Raw genomic sequence first — 20834 nt, 5'->3', positions numbered from 1 at the left:
CACCTTCCCGACAAACACTTTACCAAGCCTAAGCGTTTGGATGTCATGTATCCCATTCCAGAGGATCTGGTGAAGACGTGGTCCTCTGTGGCAGTAGTGGATCCACCAGCGTCCCATTTCTTCAAACATACCATTTTGCCTATGGCTGATGCTTCGTCCTTTAAGGATGTATGGGACAAAAAGCTTCAATACGTCACAAAAGCTTCCTTTGAGGCTGTAGGTTTGGCACTCCAGACAGTCCTTGCCTCATCCTGGGCCAGTCGGGCCTTTACTAAATGGCCTAAGCAATTGCGTCAGGGCCAGATTGTTGGCTTGCTACTCAGCTACCTCAGTAACCTCGCTCCGCACACTATGGCTCCAGTCTTGGGCAGCAGTTGCTGCCTCTAAGCATTCATTGACTCGTCTTCCCTTTGTCAGCGCATAGAAATTTTAGCTCATCCCACAGATCACTTCTTCAGCTCCAGAACCCCTGTGTTTCCTTGACAGATTGCCACTTCAGTTCAGGCGATACCAACTCTGTCCTCTCAAGGGGTAATAGTCTCTGTTCATCGCTCAGAACACTTAAAGGGGTTGCATTTAAACCTTTTTATGGTACCCAAAAAGAATGGCACTGTCAGACCCATTCTGGACCTGAAGACATTGAATCGCTTTGTCAAGGTCTGACACTTCCGACAAAGGTTCTGGCATCTGTGATGGCTCTACTCCACTCCAAGGGGATAGTTGCCATTCCGTACCTCCACTACATTTTTGTGAAAGCTTCAACTTGGTCAGACAATCTGTACAGTGTCCATGTCACTCTAGACATACTGTTTCGGTTCAGGTGGATTATCAACCACCCGAAGCCCAACCTCTTGCTATCATAAAAACTTATTTTTCTGGGTCTGTCATTCGACACAACACAGGCCTGAGTTCTACTCCAACCACAGAAAGTGCATTTCCTGTAGTTGAAGGTGTGCTCCATGCAGACCCATACTCTTCATTGACCATTTGCCAATGAGAATACTGGGGCTGATTGCTTTATCTTTCGAGGCCATCGCATTCGGCCAGTTTCATGCGAGAACTTTCCAGTGGACCATTCTCTCCAGGTGGAACAAATCCACACAATCAGTCTACCTGGACAGCTCCAAGGCGATCTTCTATGGTGGCTGGACTCCCCACAGATCTATCTGGGCCACTGCTTTTTGACCCCACACTGATCCTCACCACGGACACCAGCCTACTTCCTGAACAGAAAAATTGTTGATCCAGGAGACTGGGATTTACATCCCGATGTATTACATGCGCTGTGTCAGAAATGGGGTCATCTGGATGGCAATCCAATGGCACCTTGGTTCAACCACAAACCTCCAATCTACATGTTCAGGTCTCTGGACTCTCAGGCCCGAGCAGTAGATGCCCTAATAATTCCGTTGACCGATTTTCAGTTGCTTTCCTCTCATACTTTGATGCCTCAAAAAGATCAAAATCAAGGGCGTTACAGTGATTTTCAATAGGCCAGACTGACCTCATCGTGCGTGGTATGCCAACCTGCTGGACCCTACATCTTCGGGAAGATCTTTTCTTACAGAGACCCCTGTTCCACCCAAGTTTATTCACATTTAGTTTAACGGCGTGGCAGTCGAAATCGTGGTCCTAAGAGCACGTAGCTTTTCAGAATCCGCCATTCAAACTATGATAAAAGTCTTCCTGTTGTCGAGTTTATCATTGTGCTTGGAAAACATTTTTCCTCTGGTGCGAACAATGTGACTTCCGTCCTATGCGTTTTTCACCCTCTTGTGATGACCCTTCCATTTTAGCCTGATGAAGGATCGATAGAAGACCCGAAAGGTCGCTATAACATCATGTATTTTTGTTAGCCATTAAAAGGTAGCATAGCTACAAGATTACTTGCTTTCTCTCACAATCACACTTCACCCTCCCATCTTCTGTCTTTTCTCCAAGATAGGTTGGACATGTATTTGGTCCTCAGTTCCTTGAAAGGTCAAGTATCGGCATTATCCATCCTGTTCTAACACGCTCTGGCCTCTAAGTCAGCCGGTTGTACTTTTCAGGGAGTTGCTCACACGGATCCCCCATACTATTCCCCTGTCCCGATGTGGGACCTAATCTGGTACTGGACGTACTGCAAGTTCACTCCTTCAAGCCATTGCGCAACATCCCAGCTCATCTGCTGTCTAACAAGGTAGCCTTTCTGGTTGCGATCACTTCCATAGCTTCGTCCGCCAAACCTCCATTCATGGTCTTCCATCAGGACAAGGGGGTCCTATGTCCCGTCCCATCCATTTCACCCAACTTGGTGTCGGATTTCCACATTAACGAGGACATCATCTGGCCTTCCTTCTCTCCCTCCGCCACTCATTGAACTTGGTTCGAGCCCTAAGGATATACCTCTCCCAAACATCTTCCTTCAGCCGCTCTGGCAGCCTCCTAATTCATCATCTCTCGATGGATCGGATCAACAGTGGTAAAGATCTATCATGCTAAGGGAAGAGCCTCCCTTCAGTGTTACTAGTGCAAGGACGGGTATAGCGGATAGGAGGAGCTAACACTTTTTTTTTCTTCGTGCCCTCCTCCTCATTGCAGTAGCTATACTCATGGTCCAAGGTTATGTCCCCCATGAACGAGATGAGAAAGATTTTACAGTAAGATCTAAAATCTAATTATTACACATGCACGAGCGGCTACTGCTAACGCACATGATTTAGCACTAATTGCCGGACTTGTACATTCAGCCTGGCAACTATCCAGAAGATGCGAGTAGCAGCTGTTAGCGCCTGTGTAATAGCGCCCCCTTAGGTTGTGTTCACTCTTCATGTAGTTATTGGATGCAATTTAAAAATGCACAAAATCCCCGCACCAATGAATGCAAAGTGTGAACACAGGCTGAGGCCCAAAGTTGTGAGATACTCATTAGTTCAATATAGAATCTCTAGAACCATCCTCACCTCTGTCTGCACCATAGCCGGCCGCTGTGTTCTGAGGGTCTTCACAGTCTGGAACATGTCCACCACCCCTTCATATCTCATCCGCTCCAGGACAATGCTGAGTGTGATGAAGACTCCGGTCCGCCCCACGCCGGCACTGCCAAAGACATAACAGGGTGATAAGATCGTTCATAAGGTTATGTTATAGAGAGACGTTGGCTTTGTATCGAGGAGATTCTCCTCCCATGACTCTGCTCCTCTCATGCAACATGATGTACCTGCAGTGAACAGTTATGGGTCCATCCTGTCCGAACTGCTCCTTGGTCTTGTGCACCTGCCCGATGAAATCGATGAAGCCTTCTCCTGTTTTTGGCACTCCTTGCTCGGGCCAATCTGTGAACTGGAACTGTCTGATTGTTCGAGACTGTCCATCCTGCGGAATGAGAATATGGGAAGTACATGAAGATTTGTCATGGGGAACTCTGTGAATTGCCAACTAGTAAGTTAATAGCGAGCCTCACCCTTGCATCTGTCACTTTGAACTCGCGGAGGATGTACTGAGGCATGTTATATTCCGCCATGGGGTCCACTACAAAATACTGGTAGCGTGCGGAGCGTTCTGCGGGCCAGTACTGGTGGCACTTCTCCTGCAGAGAGGAATGGACACACATCTATATCTGCACAGCTAGCAACACGAGCAATGAAAGCAGTCTCCCATCATCACCGGATACTAAGCAGATGAGGAGTGGAAGACGGATATTATAAAGGAGAAGCAGGAAAAGGTTTACTAATACTCTAAGGAAGGCCGCAATATCCTAAAGCTCCTTCCATCCTTGTTCGATTCCATCTTTACTCCAGCCTCCGCTTACTTTGGATCTATCGAAGCTTTTCCTTACCCGACCCATCTCCCGCAGCTTCGTCAGCATCACCACAATGGTAGAATTATGTTCCCACAGCATGCGCCAGAAGTCCTCCGTGGTCTCTGCCAGGGGTCCCTGAGTAGCAATGTAGCCTTTCTGTTGCCTGCAAAACATGGTCCAGAAATAGCAGATGAGGCTGAGTGGCGGCGTATGTCCCCCAGACCCGTCAGCCGCCGGGGTATGTCCCCCAGACCCGTCAGCCGCCGGGGTATGTCCCCCAGACCCGTCAGCCGCCGGGTTATGTCCCCCAGACCCGTCAGCCGCCGGCGTATGTCCCCCAGACCAGTCAGCCGCCGGCGTATGCCCCCCAGACCCGTCAGCCGCCGGCGTATGCCCCCCAGACCCGCCAGCCGCCGGCGTATGTCCCCCAGACCCGCCAGCCGCCGGCGTATGTCCCCCAGACCCGCCAGCCGCCGGCGTATGTCCCCCAGACCCGCCAGCCGCCGGCGTATGTCCCCCAGACCCGCCAGCCGCCGGCGTATGTCCCCCAGACCCGCCAGCCGCCGGCGTATGTCCCCCAGACCCGTCAGCCGCCGGCGTATGTCCCCCAGACCCGTCAGCCGCCGGCGTATGTCCCCCAGACCCGTCAGCCGCCGGCGTATGTCCCCCAGACCCGTCAGCCGCCGGCGTATGTCCCCCAGACCCGTCAGCCGCCGGCGTATGTCCCCCAGACCCGTCAGCCGCCGGCGTATGTCCCCCAGACCCGTCAGCCGCCGGCTTATGTCCCCCAGACCCGTCAGCCGCCGGCGTATGTCCCCCAGACCCGTCAGCCGCCGGCATATGTCCCCCAGACCCGTCAGCCGCCGGCGTATGTCCCCCAGACCCGACAGCTGGGATCAAGAGCATGTCTGCTTTATGATCAGTAAATAAAACTGCAATTATCCACCTTTGGCCTCTGGCACATTGCTGTGAGCGCGCGGTTCTTCGGCGAGACTCGGCACAACTTGCATTGGACGGCACATGGATACCAGCGTGCGTGCTGTCTGATTTACAAGGACAATGCACAGAGACTTGTCCTATTTCTCGTCAGTGAAATGAATGGGGATAGGAAATGCCATGAGTCCATGTAGAAACATCCACGTGCCTCACAAGCCTATAATGGGGGTCATGTGTGTTCTGTGGCGTCCCACGTATGGTAGAGGCGACCTCGCCTTAAACACGCCTGCCATCTGTCATTCATTCCAGCAGACTATTACCTGTAGCCGTCAATGAAGCTGGCGTTGATGTAGTCTGACCCCTCCACTCCGCGGATTGGCTGAAGACACACACGACTCATCTCGTACGGCATGATATTCACCAGCCGATTCTTGAACTTGTTGCATGGTAAGTTGGCACTGATGAAGCGGGAGGTGTGAGCCTTGGAGTTGGCCAAAAGCTTTAAAGAAAAAGCAAAGAAATGTCCCAAAAACGATTTAATTGATTGAATAGAACAGAAAGACATGGATTATGTTCACATCTGCAGCACCCACAGCTTAACCCCTTAGTGACGCAGACTAGTTTGGCCATAAGGACGCAACGGCTTTTTGGGGATTTTCATCCCCACTTTTCAAAATCCATTACGGTTTTATTTCTCCATCCACGCGGCGGTACGAGGGTTGTGCTTCGCGTGGCGAACTGTAGTTCTTATTGGTACTATTTTTTGAAGTCACTGACAAATAAGGCTCTTGGGGCAAATATAACCTTATTACTGGAAGGCCTTGGAACTAAAAAATTAACCTTTATTAATATTAGACTAAAAAACCACTACCTTGACTCTAAGTGGTTAAAACAAAACAGACACAAAACTTCAGACGTAGACACACATAAGAGCTTCATCTACCAATAAGACGCCATGGGAGTAGGCAATTATTAAGGGAATGACTGGGTATTATCAGCCCCGAGATTTGGCGGGGTTGCTGTATCAGAGTTGTGGTGATGCAAATAGATGTAGAGGATAATGAGTCTGCGGCTTATCAGGTCGCAGATTCCACCACTTCAAGTACTAGGTTCCCCAGGACACCAAAGCGCCACATTGATGACACAATGTGCTCAAATTTGTTGCCTCCCACTAAAGCTGTGGAGACGATCTGTCAAGACCCATGATTGGCTGAGTCTTATATGCGGGTGAAAACATAACCTAACAACAGTACCTATCAAAATACTGCGGCATGACCCAGAGAATTGTCATGTGGAGTCATGTCTCAGTCACGGAAGTGATTCGCGGTAGAGTTCTCCATTGGCAGTGTAACAATTAGCTCTTAAGTACAGAGCAGTGAACTGTTGTATTAAGACTTGCTCTTAGATAAAGATTGGAGAGCTTTAGTCAAGAAGATTATTTAGTCAGACCAATGGTCTGATAACAATTGGGGCCGTCGTCGACGCGTTTCCACAGTGAAAAACTATGTTAACCCCTGCTTCATCAGGACGAGAATAATAAATATAATATCAATTGTTGATTAGGCTGAATAGGGAATGAGCAGAAACGCAGACTGTTGCCATATGGAGGTTAAACTGCATCTGCATTGGTACTAGTTTTTGGGTACATATAATATATTGTATAACCTTTTTTTTTTTTGAAGGGCAGAAAAGGAAGAAAACATCAATTTGCTTTTTTTTCTTTCACAGAGGGTCAGTGATGCCGCATGGATGGCGATTAGTTTTTTTTCTGCAGGGTTGGAACAATTACAACTCTACCAAAGCGCTCTCTATTTTTAGTGGCCTACCTTGAACTCTAGCTCCATGGAGGTGACGCTTTCTCCTGGAGGGACCTGAGACAGTTTCTGGATATGTGCATACAGGCTGCGTGCCGGCACTTCCGTGTTCCCGCACATCACGGCTTCTAGTAAAGCCTCGTGGATGAAGATGTACTGGTCCTCCGTCTGCACCATGTAGTTCCGCTGGGAGCGCATACAGGTCACGTGACCATAGATGTCTACTGTTTTCTCCAGCTTCACTCGCTCTAGCATCGCATCAATAACTATAAAACATCCCGTTCTGCCAACACCAGCGCTGCCGAGAGGAGGGAGACCGTCAGTATGCATGGAACAAGAATGAAACATTTCACTAAAATACTGAACCTCTACTATAAACAGACGGGAAGTGGATGAGTGGTCGTTACACCAATGAGCCAAAAGACAAGAGATAGCAGCATGTAAACTGATGAAGTGGCGTCACCTCAGGGGATGGCTCGGGAGTGCCCCCACCTGTAAGCTGGGAGGATGAATACTGGCCAGCATGCTGATATGAAATGAGGCGTGATGGCGGGCGCCAGACAGAAGGGATATTGCAGCAGGATAATGTGCCACCCATCAGGCCAAAGTTGTGCAGAACTGGTTGGAGGAGCATTCTGGAGAGTTCTATGAATGGTGCGGCTGCGCGTTCCCTCGACATGAGCCCAATCAGGCATTCATGGGATGTGGAGGAGACGTCCATGCACCCCTCAGGATCCTGCATCTACAAATACCCCGGAGCTGTGGGGACATCCAGACGTCGGTCAACTTTTGGAACGTGGAGCTGCGGCACTCTCACTGGGTGAGAGGCGTCCTATACCAGTCCCATGACTTTTGGCGTGTCAGTATGTATAATTCTGCTTCTGACTATACCTTGTGAGTGATATTGTGTTACTGACATTCCCCACCTCCAAGGATTGAGGCAACATAGAAATGTTTTGCCCTTACAAACATCTTAAACGTGGAGTCGATTTGACTGAAGTGTTTTTGAAATGAAGAGAACAGACGGTGACAGCGACAAGTGCGCATCTCCCATTACTCATCCCTGTTTATATATATACTGTTTGCTTGGATACTGTAGCCCAGCGGCTGAAGCATCAGTGCTCTGGTTCATGCCGGGATCTCCCGCATTAGACAAGAGCTCTATTTGCAGAACACATTTCCTGCCTCTACTGGTTAATGGCGCTGCTTACAGCCCGCTGACGCACGCGGTAAATGGAGCGCGCTTCCCGTTTACTTAAGTGGACAATTCCTAGAACGCAGCCCTTTCTCTTACCTGCAATGAACCACCATAGGGCCGGCGTCCGTGGGGTTGCATGCTTTCACTCTTCGTAGGAAGGCCAGGATGGGTGTGGGGTACTCTGGGACCCCGTGGTCCGGCCAGGCCATGAACTGGAACTGCCGAATTTCTCGTTTTTCACAGGAGCCATTCTGCAACGACAAGAGTGTCTCATATTGACGGTTCTTGTGTGTAAATCGGATTATGGATTGTGTGTCCATATTGACAATCCATCCAGATTACGAGCCCGGCTGGCCATGAACGGCTCGGTCTGCGCCCCCCGCTCCCCACCCCCACCCCCCGTCAGCAGTTTCCAAATACAAATCAGATTTGCGCAGGAACAAAGAAAGCTTCATCCGTCTGTGTTGTAATTTGAAGGCCTTGCTGCTGATAGTTGATGGTTCTGCATCAGACGCACGGGACCTGAAGAGCACTAAACGCAGCTGGAAATGGGTATCCAGAAAAAGTTTCTCTCCATATTCCTATCTGCCGTCCTTGTTTCTCTTATTAAGCTCAGCGCAGCGGAAAATTATATTATAATTGAAAATTAAATTAAAACATTACACTCTTAATTTGCTTGTCTACCTTCTACCGCATTGTACGGGCTTATCTCTCTCTGGGGAGGCGGTGGCGGCGGTGCACGGTGTTGGGGTGGATACAGTCTGTGACCTGGCGTGCCGAGCTTGCAGGTAGCTAGTAAGGCCTCAGATAACCCGCATCACACAGGACTCCTCACCTTATAGAGGGCAAATGTCCTCACTGTATACGTGGCAAGTTCTACGGTGTCCAATAATGTGACTTGGATCATTCCGTACGTCTCGGTGCCGCGGCTCGGCCAGTACTGGTCGCACTTCACCTGCGAGAGATAAAAGGGTCATGAAGCGCATCCGTGTGTCGCTGTCGGAAAGAAGATACATTGAAGTTGCCACATTTCTATTAGGAGGCAGTCGGCAAGGGCCAGTCTCAAACGACCGGATTTGAATTGCAGAACATGCGATCGTCACCCGTGCAGAGGATCTGCTGTATTCCGCGTTCATTCAAAAAATAGATCATTCGCATGTCACATGTGAGCGGACAGCGATTGCGATGTTCTATTTTTTTGCAGATTCTGCACGGACGGCTTCCATCCGACCTGCAGCCCATCTGCAATTCACATTGCAGATAGGTCCCGGGTACCTGTGTCATCGCCTAGCAACCAGACAGAAAACCAGTGATTTGAAAAAAAATCTGTACCGCACATGTCTGACGGCAAGCCGCTGGGTCCATCCGCGACACAGATTTAAACAGGTATGCGTGGACGCTAGCTGGGGGCGTGCGGAAGCCGAGCCGTCCACGTAAGGGGATGAGCCTCTCCTTATTCAGTGCCCAGGTAAGGTGCATTTGAGACAGGAGGGCGGCAGGACATTAATAAAAGCAGCCCGCAGGACAGAACAGATAGACACCTCAGTATATGGAAGCGGCTCTGCCTGCTCTAGAGAGGGCAGTGCGGTGCAGCCAGAGCGCCCTCTACTGTCTCTTCTGCTATGCAGTTAGGTGAACACGGATTTCCCTCGCTCCACAACCATAAACAACATTGGGGGGGATTTAGCAAGTGGTTGTTGGCATACAAAAGTTGCAAAATTTGGTGCAAGCTTATGCTAAAATGTAGCAACTTTTTCAGAGGTACGCTACTCCATGCCATCTTCTCTAACGAAGAGAGGGTGACTTGTTGGGAGGGGACATGGCCCCCCGACTGACACATGGCACAGGGTGGCATGTAGCTACCGTAAGCTGTTTCAGAGAGGGCAGCATGATGGAGAAATCGTGATAATCTGACATAAAACTGTTGCAGCCCCGTCATCAGGATGCCGGACTTCATGGAAGCCTCGTACAACGAGGAGCGATCACCCTGCCGGGAGATAACCCTCGGACATCCAGGCTCCCGCTTACAGTGATGTGGAGCCGCATACGCTGCACTGCCCATCATACATCATATAGATAATATCCTGCTGCATATAATGAACGGCCATACAGGGGCACACGAGATGCGGCGGCGGCTGCGCACGTTGTCTTTGTCACTTTTCTCCCGGTAAGTAATAAAATCTGCTAATTTCGCCTCGATGTTCTTCCACTGATTAACAATATCATTAGCAAAGAATGAAGAGTATTCATAAAGCCGATGCAAGTTGTAATGTGTTGCAGATCACGGTTCCCCTCCATGTAGGATGACTGACCCTGGACTTTTCTTCTAGACGAGTCATCATGACAATGGTGGCTGTCCTCTGCTCCCACACCATGCGCCAGAAGTCACTGAGGGTCTCGGGCAGCGGACCTTGCGTGGCGATGTAAGCGTTCTGTTTCCTGTACCCGTCTATGTAGTTGGAGTTGATGTAATCACTGCCAGGGACGCCTGCAAGAGAGCAATAGAGGTGCAAGGATTAAAGGTGAAAAGATTCGGGGGTCGCCGGGGGGATCGGGGGGTAGCAGCGCGGAACAGGGGGGAGCTCTCTCCCCCCCCACTCCCCTCTGCAACCCCCCGCTCACCCACGGCGCCCCCCGAATCTTTTCACCCGAGTAGTGAAGTACTCGAAAATCGCGGTGCTCGATTGCGAAATCGGCCTTACCGAGTACGTTCGCTCATCTCTACCACTTAATCTTTTAAGTTTTTCCATACATTATACGGCACATTAATAAAATATCACTCATTCTGTAAAAACAACAAGCCTCCTACGGCTGTCGATGGAAAGATTAAAGACTTATGGCTTTTGAAAGGCGGGGATGATACAACAAAAATAAAAATAAAATGAAAAAAATCTCTGGTCCTGAAGGGGTTAAAGGAGGAGGAGCTGCGATTTCTCTTACCATCCACTGAGGTGAGGATGACACGCGAGTGATCATACGCAATAACATTTGCATAACGATTCTTTGGTTTGTTGACCTCCAGGTTGGAGTTCTCCCACGTGAACTGCTGACCCGGGTCGATAGACTGAAACACAATGCAAAGTAATTAAAGATGTCGTTGTCATGGCCGGTCTATAAACATACGATGGACCCCTCGCAGAACTCACCTCATACTCCTGGGAGAACTTCAGGCCATCATTGGCCTTCAAACGGTCAATATGTTCTGCAAGGTCATTGATGGAGATGGGTGGATGGTCCCTCATACCTGAGAGGATAGAAGGAACGGTCAGCAACGAAGCATCTCTGCCCCACGGGTGACAATGGAGATGGACAGTGCAGCAAGACAGACTGACAGAGCCGTAGACACGCAGCATGCTGCAACACCCCGGAAGAAGCAGCTGTATATGTCTGAATGTTGGCATGCTCTGCATTAGAGACTGGAGCCTCCGAAATCCACACCGCAGACTCTGGTGCTATAATGAGATGCAGTGAGGGCGCGGGGTTTAAAAACGGATGCCTGAAAGTGAATGAACGTGAAATAGAGATGACAAACAAAGCGAGGACATACCAAGTGTACGGAATGATATCCAATCTCCGCGTAAGATGGAGGGAACAGGTAGAGCAACTTTACAGGGTTAAAAGCAGAAGAACTGCAACTTTGGAAGGAGGTTAGAGTTTGTGACAAAGAAACGAAGGAGTTGTGAGAAGAACAAGATCTCTTCATCTCATATACACAGCAGATCTGAGAACCGGCAAGACATCGGGTCAGCGAGTGGTAAGGCCAGGGGTGTCTACTATCCCGACCTGCCCTAGCGCCTCTCCTAACGCTTGGTCGTATCACTACTCTACGTCTTCCCCCACGGAACAATGTTCTCACCAAGAAGAAAAGGCGAAATCCAAGATGTGCACAGTGCAAAACAAAGATGGTGCCCAGCTGCGGAGGAGGATGGCATGGGGTGAAGAGGATGGAAAGGAAATTAAAAGGAAGCAAGAGCTGGCGATGAGTAGGGCGTAAGGGAAGTGATAACTTCTCTAGACAGTGACGGAAAGTTGTCAAACTAACTTGTGATATTCGGATAACTGGGGACACTGGAACCTGCAAGGAAAACAAAAGCGGCAAAGAACAGAATGCAATTAGAGGGACGGCCGAGATGGGGTCTGCCTGGCACTGAGTGTCATAGATGTGTGTAGTGGATCACAACGGCTGAGGGGGGGCTCGTCTACAGGGTGTGTCACAATGAAGAGGCCGTATGCGCCCTGTATACAATGTTTAGAACGGGGTGAGATGTTATCAGATGACTGAAGTGTCAGAAAAGGACCCTGCAATGTGCTCCGTCGTAAATGTGACAGCAGTAATACCGCACCAAGACGCTTGTGATACAGAATAATACTGAAGTAAATATTTTGATGCTACTTGAGAGCTGCGGAAGATGTTCAGTATGCCAACAAGATCATAGTACAAAGCCCTGTGTACATAGATATACAGGTGGGGTAGAACAGGCTTATACGGGGCGGCCCAGCTAATGTTGTGACAGGACAAGCTGTTCCGGACTGCGATGGAAACCTCCCAAAACGGCAATGACAACGTGGCTCTGCGGTTGCCAAAGCTGCAGCTTCGAATTTCTTCGCACAAATTCCCCAATCCGGCGTTCAGACAGCAGATCGGTTTTTCAAAGTCCATCAAATTCTGAAGAGGATTAATCTTTATTTGTACCCGAAAACCCTGCAGCAACTTTATCCTGAAGATGTGGAGCATGGCATTAGTGGAAGAGCAGCTAGATTTTACCACCTTCATCATACGGACTGACGCGTCCAAATTCAATAGAGAACGATATCTGCCGCTCATTCAACTTTGACATCTTACTGAAGAATTACCCCTTGAAGAGTTTGTAGTACGCACTTTCAGCACGACGGTAACGAGCCTGACCCAATCGAGACTGGCTTAATGACGCTTTTATCCGCCGAGTCAACGCAAAGAATAACGGCGCGGTTAGACAACTGAAGCCAGACGAATTAATTGCTGTTGCGTGCCGAAGCATCCTCCGTGCACAGCTTTGCACTAGAGCACAAGGATCACACGAGGAACCTGCTGATATAAACTACTCACTCTGCCTGCACTTAAATTATGCAACTAATGAACTTTATATTTAAATGAACTTTTGCCCCATATGTACAGTTTCCTAGTGTTATCCATCAGCAATGTGGTGAAGCCTACCTCACCGATTGCCCGGTCACAACATTAACTGGGACATCCCGTATATACCACATCCATAGATGGCACACTGCTCGTAAGGTATTTCCTCGGATTAGATGGATGGCCGTGCATTGCTACATCAAGCCATATACTTCTTTAGAACGAGCGATGAGCGCTCCTGCGGTGCAAGCTTGTTCTGTGCCCATATCTGAGAAGTAGTTATACGCTATACTCTCCGCTCCAATCATCAGAATTGCCCCAGACAACAAGACAACTTTGTGTAAGTCGTCCTGCACCAGGGCAGATGGAGGCTTAGTAACCAGACTGCTGCGTCTTCACACGGACAGCTCCGGCACAATGACTTTACATCCAATTCCATTATGTATGTGTACCATTAGATTCAGCAACTGAAACATTTTTGACTGTGTTGTCTTGTGTCAGGACTTTCTTAGGAGTTCTGAATGACGCCACATAGTGAGGGACGCGGCTGCTCAGACATTTCCAGCTGTTGATTCTACATGTACAAAGATCATCGGTTCAACGTTACGAATCAACTCTTAGATTGTTTTGTAGCCCTTAGATTTTTCTTAATGTTGCAATCCCTGACAACAGGAGATGATGATGGGAAAGAAGACAGAAAACACAGAGCACAGAGTGCGGCCCGTACCTGGAGTCTGGTAGTTCAGACGTCTCAGTTCCACCGGATCAGATGGATTTCCCAAGAGCAAGTCCTTGACTCCTGGCGTCTGATCCTCTTTATTAGAGGGCGAGTTGGTTCTTTTCCTGTAAAAAAATAAGATCCGAGGTTTATAATGGAAAATGGCCTCTAAAAATAAAATCCGAACACAGAAGGTCTTTCCGGCAATGACAGAATCACATTCTATGCAGGTCGCTTCCTTTCCAATCCTTATGCAGTAAAATCCAGTATCTGGAGACATTCCGATAATCCAGCATGGGATTGCAAAATAATCTCACCAGATTGAGCGGAGATTAGTCGTTAGGAGACAATGCAAAAATAACAATGGCAGCAGATTTTATGGTAGAAGTTTATTTTTGTCTCCCTGTAGGTTTTCTTCTCTAACCAAGGATATGATTTCTCCTTAGGGAGAGCACCCAGAAGGTGCGAGGAGATTTGTAAGGCCGTGCATGCTTCTTTGGGAAATATATAAATGAGAACAATACCTCTACGGCGCCACCTATTTGAAGGAAAAGTCAGACCTTTTAACAATGATTGACAGTATCTTCTCCAGAAGGAAAAGATAACCATACACAGACAGCTGTTTCAGGGTTTTTACCCCTCATCAGTGTGCAGTAGTTTTCTGGCTTGGCTAGTGAGAGACTTATAGATGTGGGTAAGGAAGGGTATAGTTTTTCCTTAGGGAGAGCACCTAAAAGGCATGAGGAGACATAATGCACGCTCCTCTGGGAAATTGATGCAAATAGTAATATGGAATAATATCTCTGTAGGAAGGCAGCATTACTGACCCACTCTATAGGCCAACTCGCTAGCTAAGCCAGCAAACCTGCTGCACCCTGATGAGGAGTAATCATCCCGAAACAGCTGTCTGTGCATGGTGATCATTCCCTTCTGGAGAAGACGCTGGCTTTGGCTCATATTTCCAGTCATTGTTACAAGGTTTGTGAAAAGGTCTGACATTCTCTTACAGTAAGGCTGCCCTCTCTAACCAACAAAGATTTTATAGTTTAAAAGTCCAATAATCCAGAATAATTATTAATCCAGCATTTGCCGGGATTTATTACTGTCAGATTAGAGGAATCTTACTGTATCTATAGATGGAAAAGGATGAGAGTCAAACCTTACAAAACATGCAAAAGAGACAGATCATTATAACGGGCTTGTACATCACGGGAGATGCACTTGGTGGCCGCCGTGTTCCCATTGGGGTTGGTTATATTCTGCCTAGAACTGACAGAAAGCCATGCGGTCTGCAGGTTTTTTTTTCTACAGAGCAGCTGTAGCTTTATTGAGAACGATCATTACATGAGCCTGCGACTCTACGGACACAAGATGTGAATACAGAAACTTCCTACCTCTCCTGCTTACTGCGTCCGGGACGAGCACAAAAAGAGAACAAATTACATTAATTCATAGAATAAGAAAACAGATATACAAATGACACAGCAGGAGAAGGGCGTGCGGCCATAGAGGCAGACCATGTGACTGCTATGGGGCGCTTGAAGACCAGGGGCCCAGCTCTGACTGCATCATCCCTTTTGCTACAGGGTAGCAACATCATATATAGGACCAGGACCTTCCACCAAAGAGAACTATTTAGGACCAGGACCTTCCTCCCAAGAGAACATATATAGGACCAGGACCTTCCTCCCAAGAGAACATATATAGGGCCAGGACCTTCCACCAAAGAGAACATATATAGGGCCAGGACCTTCCTCCAAAGAGAACATATATAGGGCCAGGACCTTCCTCCCAAGAGAACTATTTAGGACCAGGACCTTCCTCCCAAGAGAACTATTTAGGACCAGGACCTTCCTCCCAAGAGAACTATTTAGGACCAGGACTTTCCTCCAAAGAGAATATATATAGGACCAGGACCTTCCTCCCAAGAGGACATATATAGGACCAAAGAGAACATATATAGCACAAGGGCCTTCCTCCAAAGAAGAACTGCATTGTTAGCAAACAAGGGGGTAGAGAATGGATATTAAAGGGAATGGAACGGAAAACAAACATCAGGCCCTCCTGTCTTGGGTGGCAAAACCAGACACTGTAATAGGGGGCCCATTTAAGTTTTTGCTATGGGGCCCATTATGTGGCATGTACAGGAATAATTATCACCATTTTTCAAGCTGGCTTTGAATGCAGATAGCCTTTCTTAATGACAGACATTTAGAGATGAACGGGCGGCTGTGGGGCAAGAATAGCACCTTCCAGCACATGGGAGCTTTTGGCACCAGACGACACCACAGATCTCAGGATTATATTTTAATGTGAATGTGGCTCACAAGGCCGGAGACCTCGGATCCATACAGAACGCCTGGGAAAGACATCATGGAGTCAAGGATGGTCACCAAGGTATTTTACTTCATAGTAAATCCACCAATCACAGAGCTGACACGGGGCGAGGGTCCCATTCTGGCTTTGTGAAACACCTCATATAAATGACAAATGTTTTCCCAGATCAATTAGAGGAAGAAATAATGGAATCATCAACATAAACCAATTAGTTCTAGCAATTACAAGCGCGGCTCCCATTGATTTAAATGAAAGCAGCACTTGCAATTATCAGCGCCGGCCAGTACAGGGCGTCGGTGCAGCGGCGTCCACTCCAACCCTGATGTATGCCGGCACTGACAGCGGGTTCTGCTTGGGGAACCCCTTTAATGTGGACTAGAACGTCTATGAATACTGCGATCCCTTCCTCTGCATTACGTTATGGAGACTCTGTGTGACTAAAGTCTACGGTTTCTTCCCAGGTTCTAAATGCTGTTTTTGGTGATTGTGGGTCAGAACGGCCGGGCGGGCAGTAAGTCACAGAATGGGGGCACATTCAGGGCTAAACACCCTCAACATATTTCAACAATGTAACCATTTGCCAACGTGTATCTTTATACTTGTGACTGTATTTGTTCTTCTATTTCATCTGATCAGGGGCATTGATGAAAATAATTGCCATTCATGAATGTGAGGTGATTCGTGAAGCAAAAGGTTCAGCTAATAAATATTATGTGATTTGTCTATTTGATCAGTGTCTGACCTGTGGGGAGTCGGGGGCTGCGGCCGTCACGCTCCTCTTTATAGACTATTCGTGTCATGTTATTCTCTAAAGTACCGTGAGATAGAAGTGCCCGCGCTCACAGTTGGCATCTACCCTACAGAACAGCCAGCCGTAGACTGATAACTCGGCGCCTCTGTAGTAACAAAGTCCGTGGCTGTCGGGAACCTATATATGTAGCGGTACAAGGTGATGGAACCCCGTGTGAAGCATCTCTGTCCTTATGTGGGAGAGGAAGGTCCTTCCTGACAACCCAACATTAAATCTCTGGATCAATCGTTCCTACAAATCAGATCTACTGCTGCGTTTAGACGGAACGATGAAGGAGAATCGCGCACTTCTCATTTGTTATTCAGTTTTAGCCGGAATGAAAGTCAGCGCCGGCGCATTCGCTCATCGGGCAGCTTAAACATTGATCGTTCATAGGAATGTGAAACGCTGAACTGATGAGTTGAGAAGCGTGCAGTCTAAACGGGCTTCCCAATGCGGACGAGCGGCTGATGAAGGGACCAGCTCATTCGTCGGGTAAACGAGAATCGTGTAAAAGGGGCATAACCGATAACAGGAAGTTGGTTGGACTGATATCACACAACCCGCTGGAGGACAAGAGCTGAATATCTGATTGAGTAGACAGAAATACAGTGAAAGACAAGACCGTAGGGATTGACTGAGTCCCCGTCGTAGAAGTCACCGAGTACGACCCTTACCTCTTGAACAGAAGGATAGCAATTACAATGATGATGATGAGAATGACAGCCAGGACCGGGCCCATGACCCACAGCATTTCCGGTTCTTCTTGCTGTTTGGTTAAAACAACATCTTCCACCAAAATGTCATCCGAGTACGGACTGGCGGCATACTTCTTCTGCAAGAACAATGAGGAAAAGTTGAAATGGTGACACGCGACTGACATCAAACCGACTACCGCCAAAAACAGGTCTGTTAAGACTCTGAGAATCTGATGGTTGTCAGATTTGGGCATCAGGAGGAAGCAAACAAGCGCTGCAGCTCCGGACTCTGCCCCGGGTCTCCATTGATAGACTGCAAGCACAGCATCATAACGAAGACCACAAGATGCGGCGCAGGAGCTGCGCGAAGAGGCGAAGACACAATGTTCTATTATTTTTAGGTATGGGTAACAAGAATTTACAAAAAAAATGTAAATCTGATGACCCCTTTTAACTCCTTCCTGACATGTGCCATACATGTATGACACACTGGATGTCTGTGCATAGAGTTACATACAAGGTGGGTGTCAGCCATCTTTAGACATCTGACTCCCACCACGGTCAGTGTTCACATTGATCGCAGCCATTAACTGTCTAAATGCTGCAGTCCGTTCTGACAATGGCATTTAAATGCCACACTCGGCATTCGGTGGTCGCAAACAGCCCCTTGCAGTGAAATTGGGGGTGCCATTAAGTTGTCATGGCAGCCTTGGGCCTTCTGAAGGCCCCCAGTGTTGCCATAAATGATTACCTATCAAGGCATGCCGGTGACACGTCTTCATAGACTGCTTTTCAGAACGTAGTATATCTATAGCATTATACTGCATGAGCGATCAAATGAGTCCGTATCTACAGGTATCCCCATGCCGGCAGTGCCGGATAATATGGGGATGGAGAACACTTACAGCATCTCGAGGACCGGATGGAGAATTGATGAACTCGAACATTCCTGCAAAGGAACTAAATTAACCAGCAAAAGCCAAACTTTGTGTTGTGGGGAGTTATTTTTCTGTCTACTCAGAAGCACAAAATCTACCAGTCCACCAAAGTGAAATAACTAACATCCCTTACATATGACAGCGCAGCAGACCTACCGTATCGCCGTCCTCCAGAGCTGCGAGCACAAAGCTGGTGTAGCTGAGCTGAGGGTCCAGCGGCTTGTTGATAAAACCATTATATTCTTTATTGTCGCCAAGAGTGAAGGTTTCCGGCAGCGTGTTCAGCCTGGCTGCGATGTACGGCTTGGTTCTGCCCACTTGCCTTTTCTGGCGTCGAGACCCCTGATTAATTGCTTCTAGGATCTAAGATGTAGACAGGCACCTTGAGTATCACAATGAAGGATTGCATGAATGGACCCTAATGTTGACAGATTCATGGGGCGATATATTCAAAGGAAAGCAATTCCGCTAACAGAACAGTATCAGTGAATTGGTACATATGTAATTACCTTAAGATCTACAGCTCCAGCGCCCATCACATGACCGGATGATCAATACATGCAAATAAGTAAGAGAATTGCTACAAATTTCCCACCTGTTCCAGTTCCATTTCCTCAGGACTTTGCCGTGTAGCCAGACTGCTCCTCGAACTGTCGAGCGGGACGACCACGATGTAATACCACCTGTCAGACAAGAGCAACGAAGAACTTGGAGTTATCAAAGAAAAAGAAACACAGAGAAGGCTTTACCCCGAGCCGTGCGCCACAATTATGGCAGAAGAAAGACGCAAAGAGTGTTGATGGCCGTTTTGCACCAGAAACCTTTTTATGCTGCGCTCATCACTATTCTGAAGAGCGCACAGGCATAAGCCCCGCCGATGTACATCAGAAACTAGCATAAATTATTACCCAAAGCCAGGCGGCCAGAGAGGCTCGTAAATTAGTAACAAATTAGCAGCATCTCACTCAGCAACTGAAGACTGGAGTAAGATTGCAGGCGGTCAGGAAATTGTCCCCAGTGACTAGATTCATACAATACCCCCGCGATCCCTTACCTCACCGGAGAAGAGGTCTGCACCCGCGGCAGAAGCAGAGTAAACTTCCTGTCCTCCATATACTTGCTGGTAGAGGACGGCTTGCTCTGCAGGACATCAGGGGCTGTGCGGATGGACACCCGGTGCTGCAGGCCACCAGCGCTGCTGCCTCGATGCATAAGTACAAAGGAATACTCGGTGTCTGGTTGGAGGTTGTTAATCAGCTTGCGCATGGAATGACCATCTACTTCTACGTTCTGGTTGTTGTATAGAATCTAAGTAGGAGAAGGTTGTATATTAATGACTTTGTGGTGCAGAATAGGAACCATCCTGCAAAACACAACTCATATGTAACTAGTCCGGCGGATCGTATTCAACCACAATTATACAACTCCAATTCCAAAAACGTCGGGCCGCTGTATAAAATGTAAAGGAAAAAAATGTAATGATTTGGAGATCTCATATGATCATACTTTATTCCCAATTGAACACATATCAGATGGTGGGGGGGGGGGGACATTGTTCTATTTTCTTTTAAAAATTAACTCCTTTACAAATTGATGGCAGCAACACATCTCACAAAAGTTGGGCCAAGGGGAACAAAAGGCTGGAAAAGTAAGTGGTACTAACGAAATACAGCTGTATGATGCAAAGAAGAAGCCTTATATCAACACAATCCAGAAACGCCGGCGTCTTCTATGGGCCAAAGCTCATTTATAATGGACTGAGGCAAAATGGAAAACCGTTCTGTGGTCAGATGAATCAGAATGTGAAATTCCTTTTGGAACCCACAGACGCCGTGTCCGGCTGACTCAAGAGGAGAGGAACCATCCAGTTTGTTATCGGCACACAGTCCTGCATTCATTTCTGATGGTATGGGGTTGCATTAGTGCCTATGGCATGGGCAGCTTACACATCCTGAGAGGCACCATCAATGCTGACAGTATAGAAAGGTTGTAGAGCAACATCTGCCCCATCCAGACAATGTCTCTTTCAATGAAGGACGTGTATCAGCAAGACAATGCTAAACCGCATACCGCATCCATCACACCAGCAATTGGTCTCCTTACTTCCCAGACATTTACAGACTATTGTAAAAAAAAAAGATGAGAGGATACATAATGGTAGACATGACCCTAGAATCCTAGACTGGTAGAGTTGGAAGGGATCTCCGGGGTCATCGGGTCTAACCCACTGCTCAGTGCGGGATTCACTAAATCACCATGGCCCAACGTTTGTGAGATGTGTTGCTGCCATCAATCAGTTCTTTGTTGTTTTTAGGCGAGATGGAACAATATCTCCCTTCCCCCTCTGATTTGTGTTCTGTTTTATATTGTGGATAAAATATGGTTAGATGAGATTCAAACCACTTCTTTCTTTTTCTCTTCACATTTATTTACATTTTACACAGCGGCCCGACTTATTAAAAAACATTAACTTTCTACCTACATCATCAGGAAAAAAAAAATAAGGCC

The 20834-nt window shown here is 47.8% G+C and overlaps 1 protein-coding gene across 5 annotated transcripts in view; it reads right to left on the bottom strand.

The window, feature by feature from the left end:
- The window catches only part of PTPRF (protein tyrosine phosphatase receptor type F), a 293390-nt gene that overhangs the window by 4745 nt on the left and 267811 nt on the right, over nucleotides 1–20834 (bottom strand). For 3 of the 5 annotated variants that reach the window (XM_066597932.1, XM_066597931.1, XM_066597933.1), the window contains 17 exons: nucleotides 19381–19634; nucleotides 18922–19009; nucleotides 18483–18689; nucleotides 17368–17525; nucleotides 13573–13688; nucleotides 11775–11807; nucleotides 10879–10976; nucleotides 10673–10796; nucleotides 10045–10220; nucleotides 8568–8687; nucleotides 7829–7983; nucleotides 6547–6832; nucleotides 5041–5219; nucleotides 3821–3947; nucleotides 3446–3571; nucleotides 3203–3357; nucleotides 2946–3081 (listed from right to left, as the gene is read on the bottom strand). In XM_066597932.1, coding sequence (XP_066454029.1) covers nucleotides 2946–3081; nucleotides 3203–3357; nucleotides 3446–3571; nucleotides 3821–3947; nucleotides 5041–5219; nucleotides 6547–6832; nucleotides 7829–7983; nucleotides 8568–8687; nucleotides 10045–10220; nucleotides 10673–10796; nucleotides 10879–10976; nucleotides 11775–11807; nucleotides 13573–13688; nucleotides 17368–17525; nucleotides 18483–18689; nucleotides 18922–19009; nucleotides 19381–19634 — 2538 coding nt within the window. The remainder of the gene's footprint in view (nucleotides 1–2945; nucleotides 3082–3202; nucleotides 3358–3445; nucleotides 3572–3820; nucleotides 3948–5040; nucleotides 5220–6546; nucleotides 6833–7828; nucleotides 7984–8567; nucleotides 8688–10044; nucleotides 10221–10672; nucleotides 10797–10878; nucleotides 10977–11774; nucleotides 11808–13572; nucleotides 13689–17367; nucleotides 17526–18482; nucleotides 18690–18921; nucleotides 19010–19380; nucleotides 19635–20834) is intronic. The other 2 variants (XM_066597934.1, XM_066597935.1) reach the window with 1 other exon arrangement.

This window comes from Eleutherodactylus coqui, chromosome 3 (genome assembly GCF_035609145.1).
Source record: "Eleutherodactylus coqui strain aEleCoq1 chromosome 3, aEleCoq1.hap1, whole genome shotgun sequence".
Classification (NCBI taxonomy): Eukaryota; Metazoa; Chordata; class Amphibia; order Anura; family Eleutherodactylidae; genus Eleutherodactylus; species Eleutherodactylus coqui.
The sequence above is the reverse complement of the archived record's forward strand: the minus strand, read 5'-3'. Positions and strand labels throughout refer to the sequence as shown.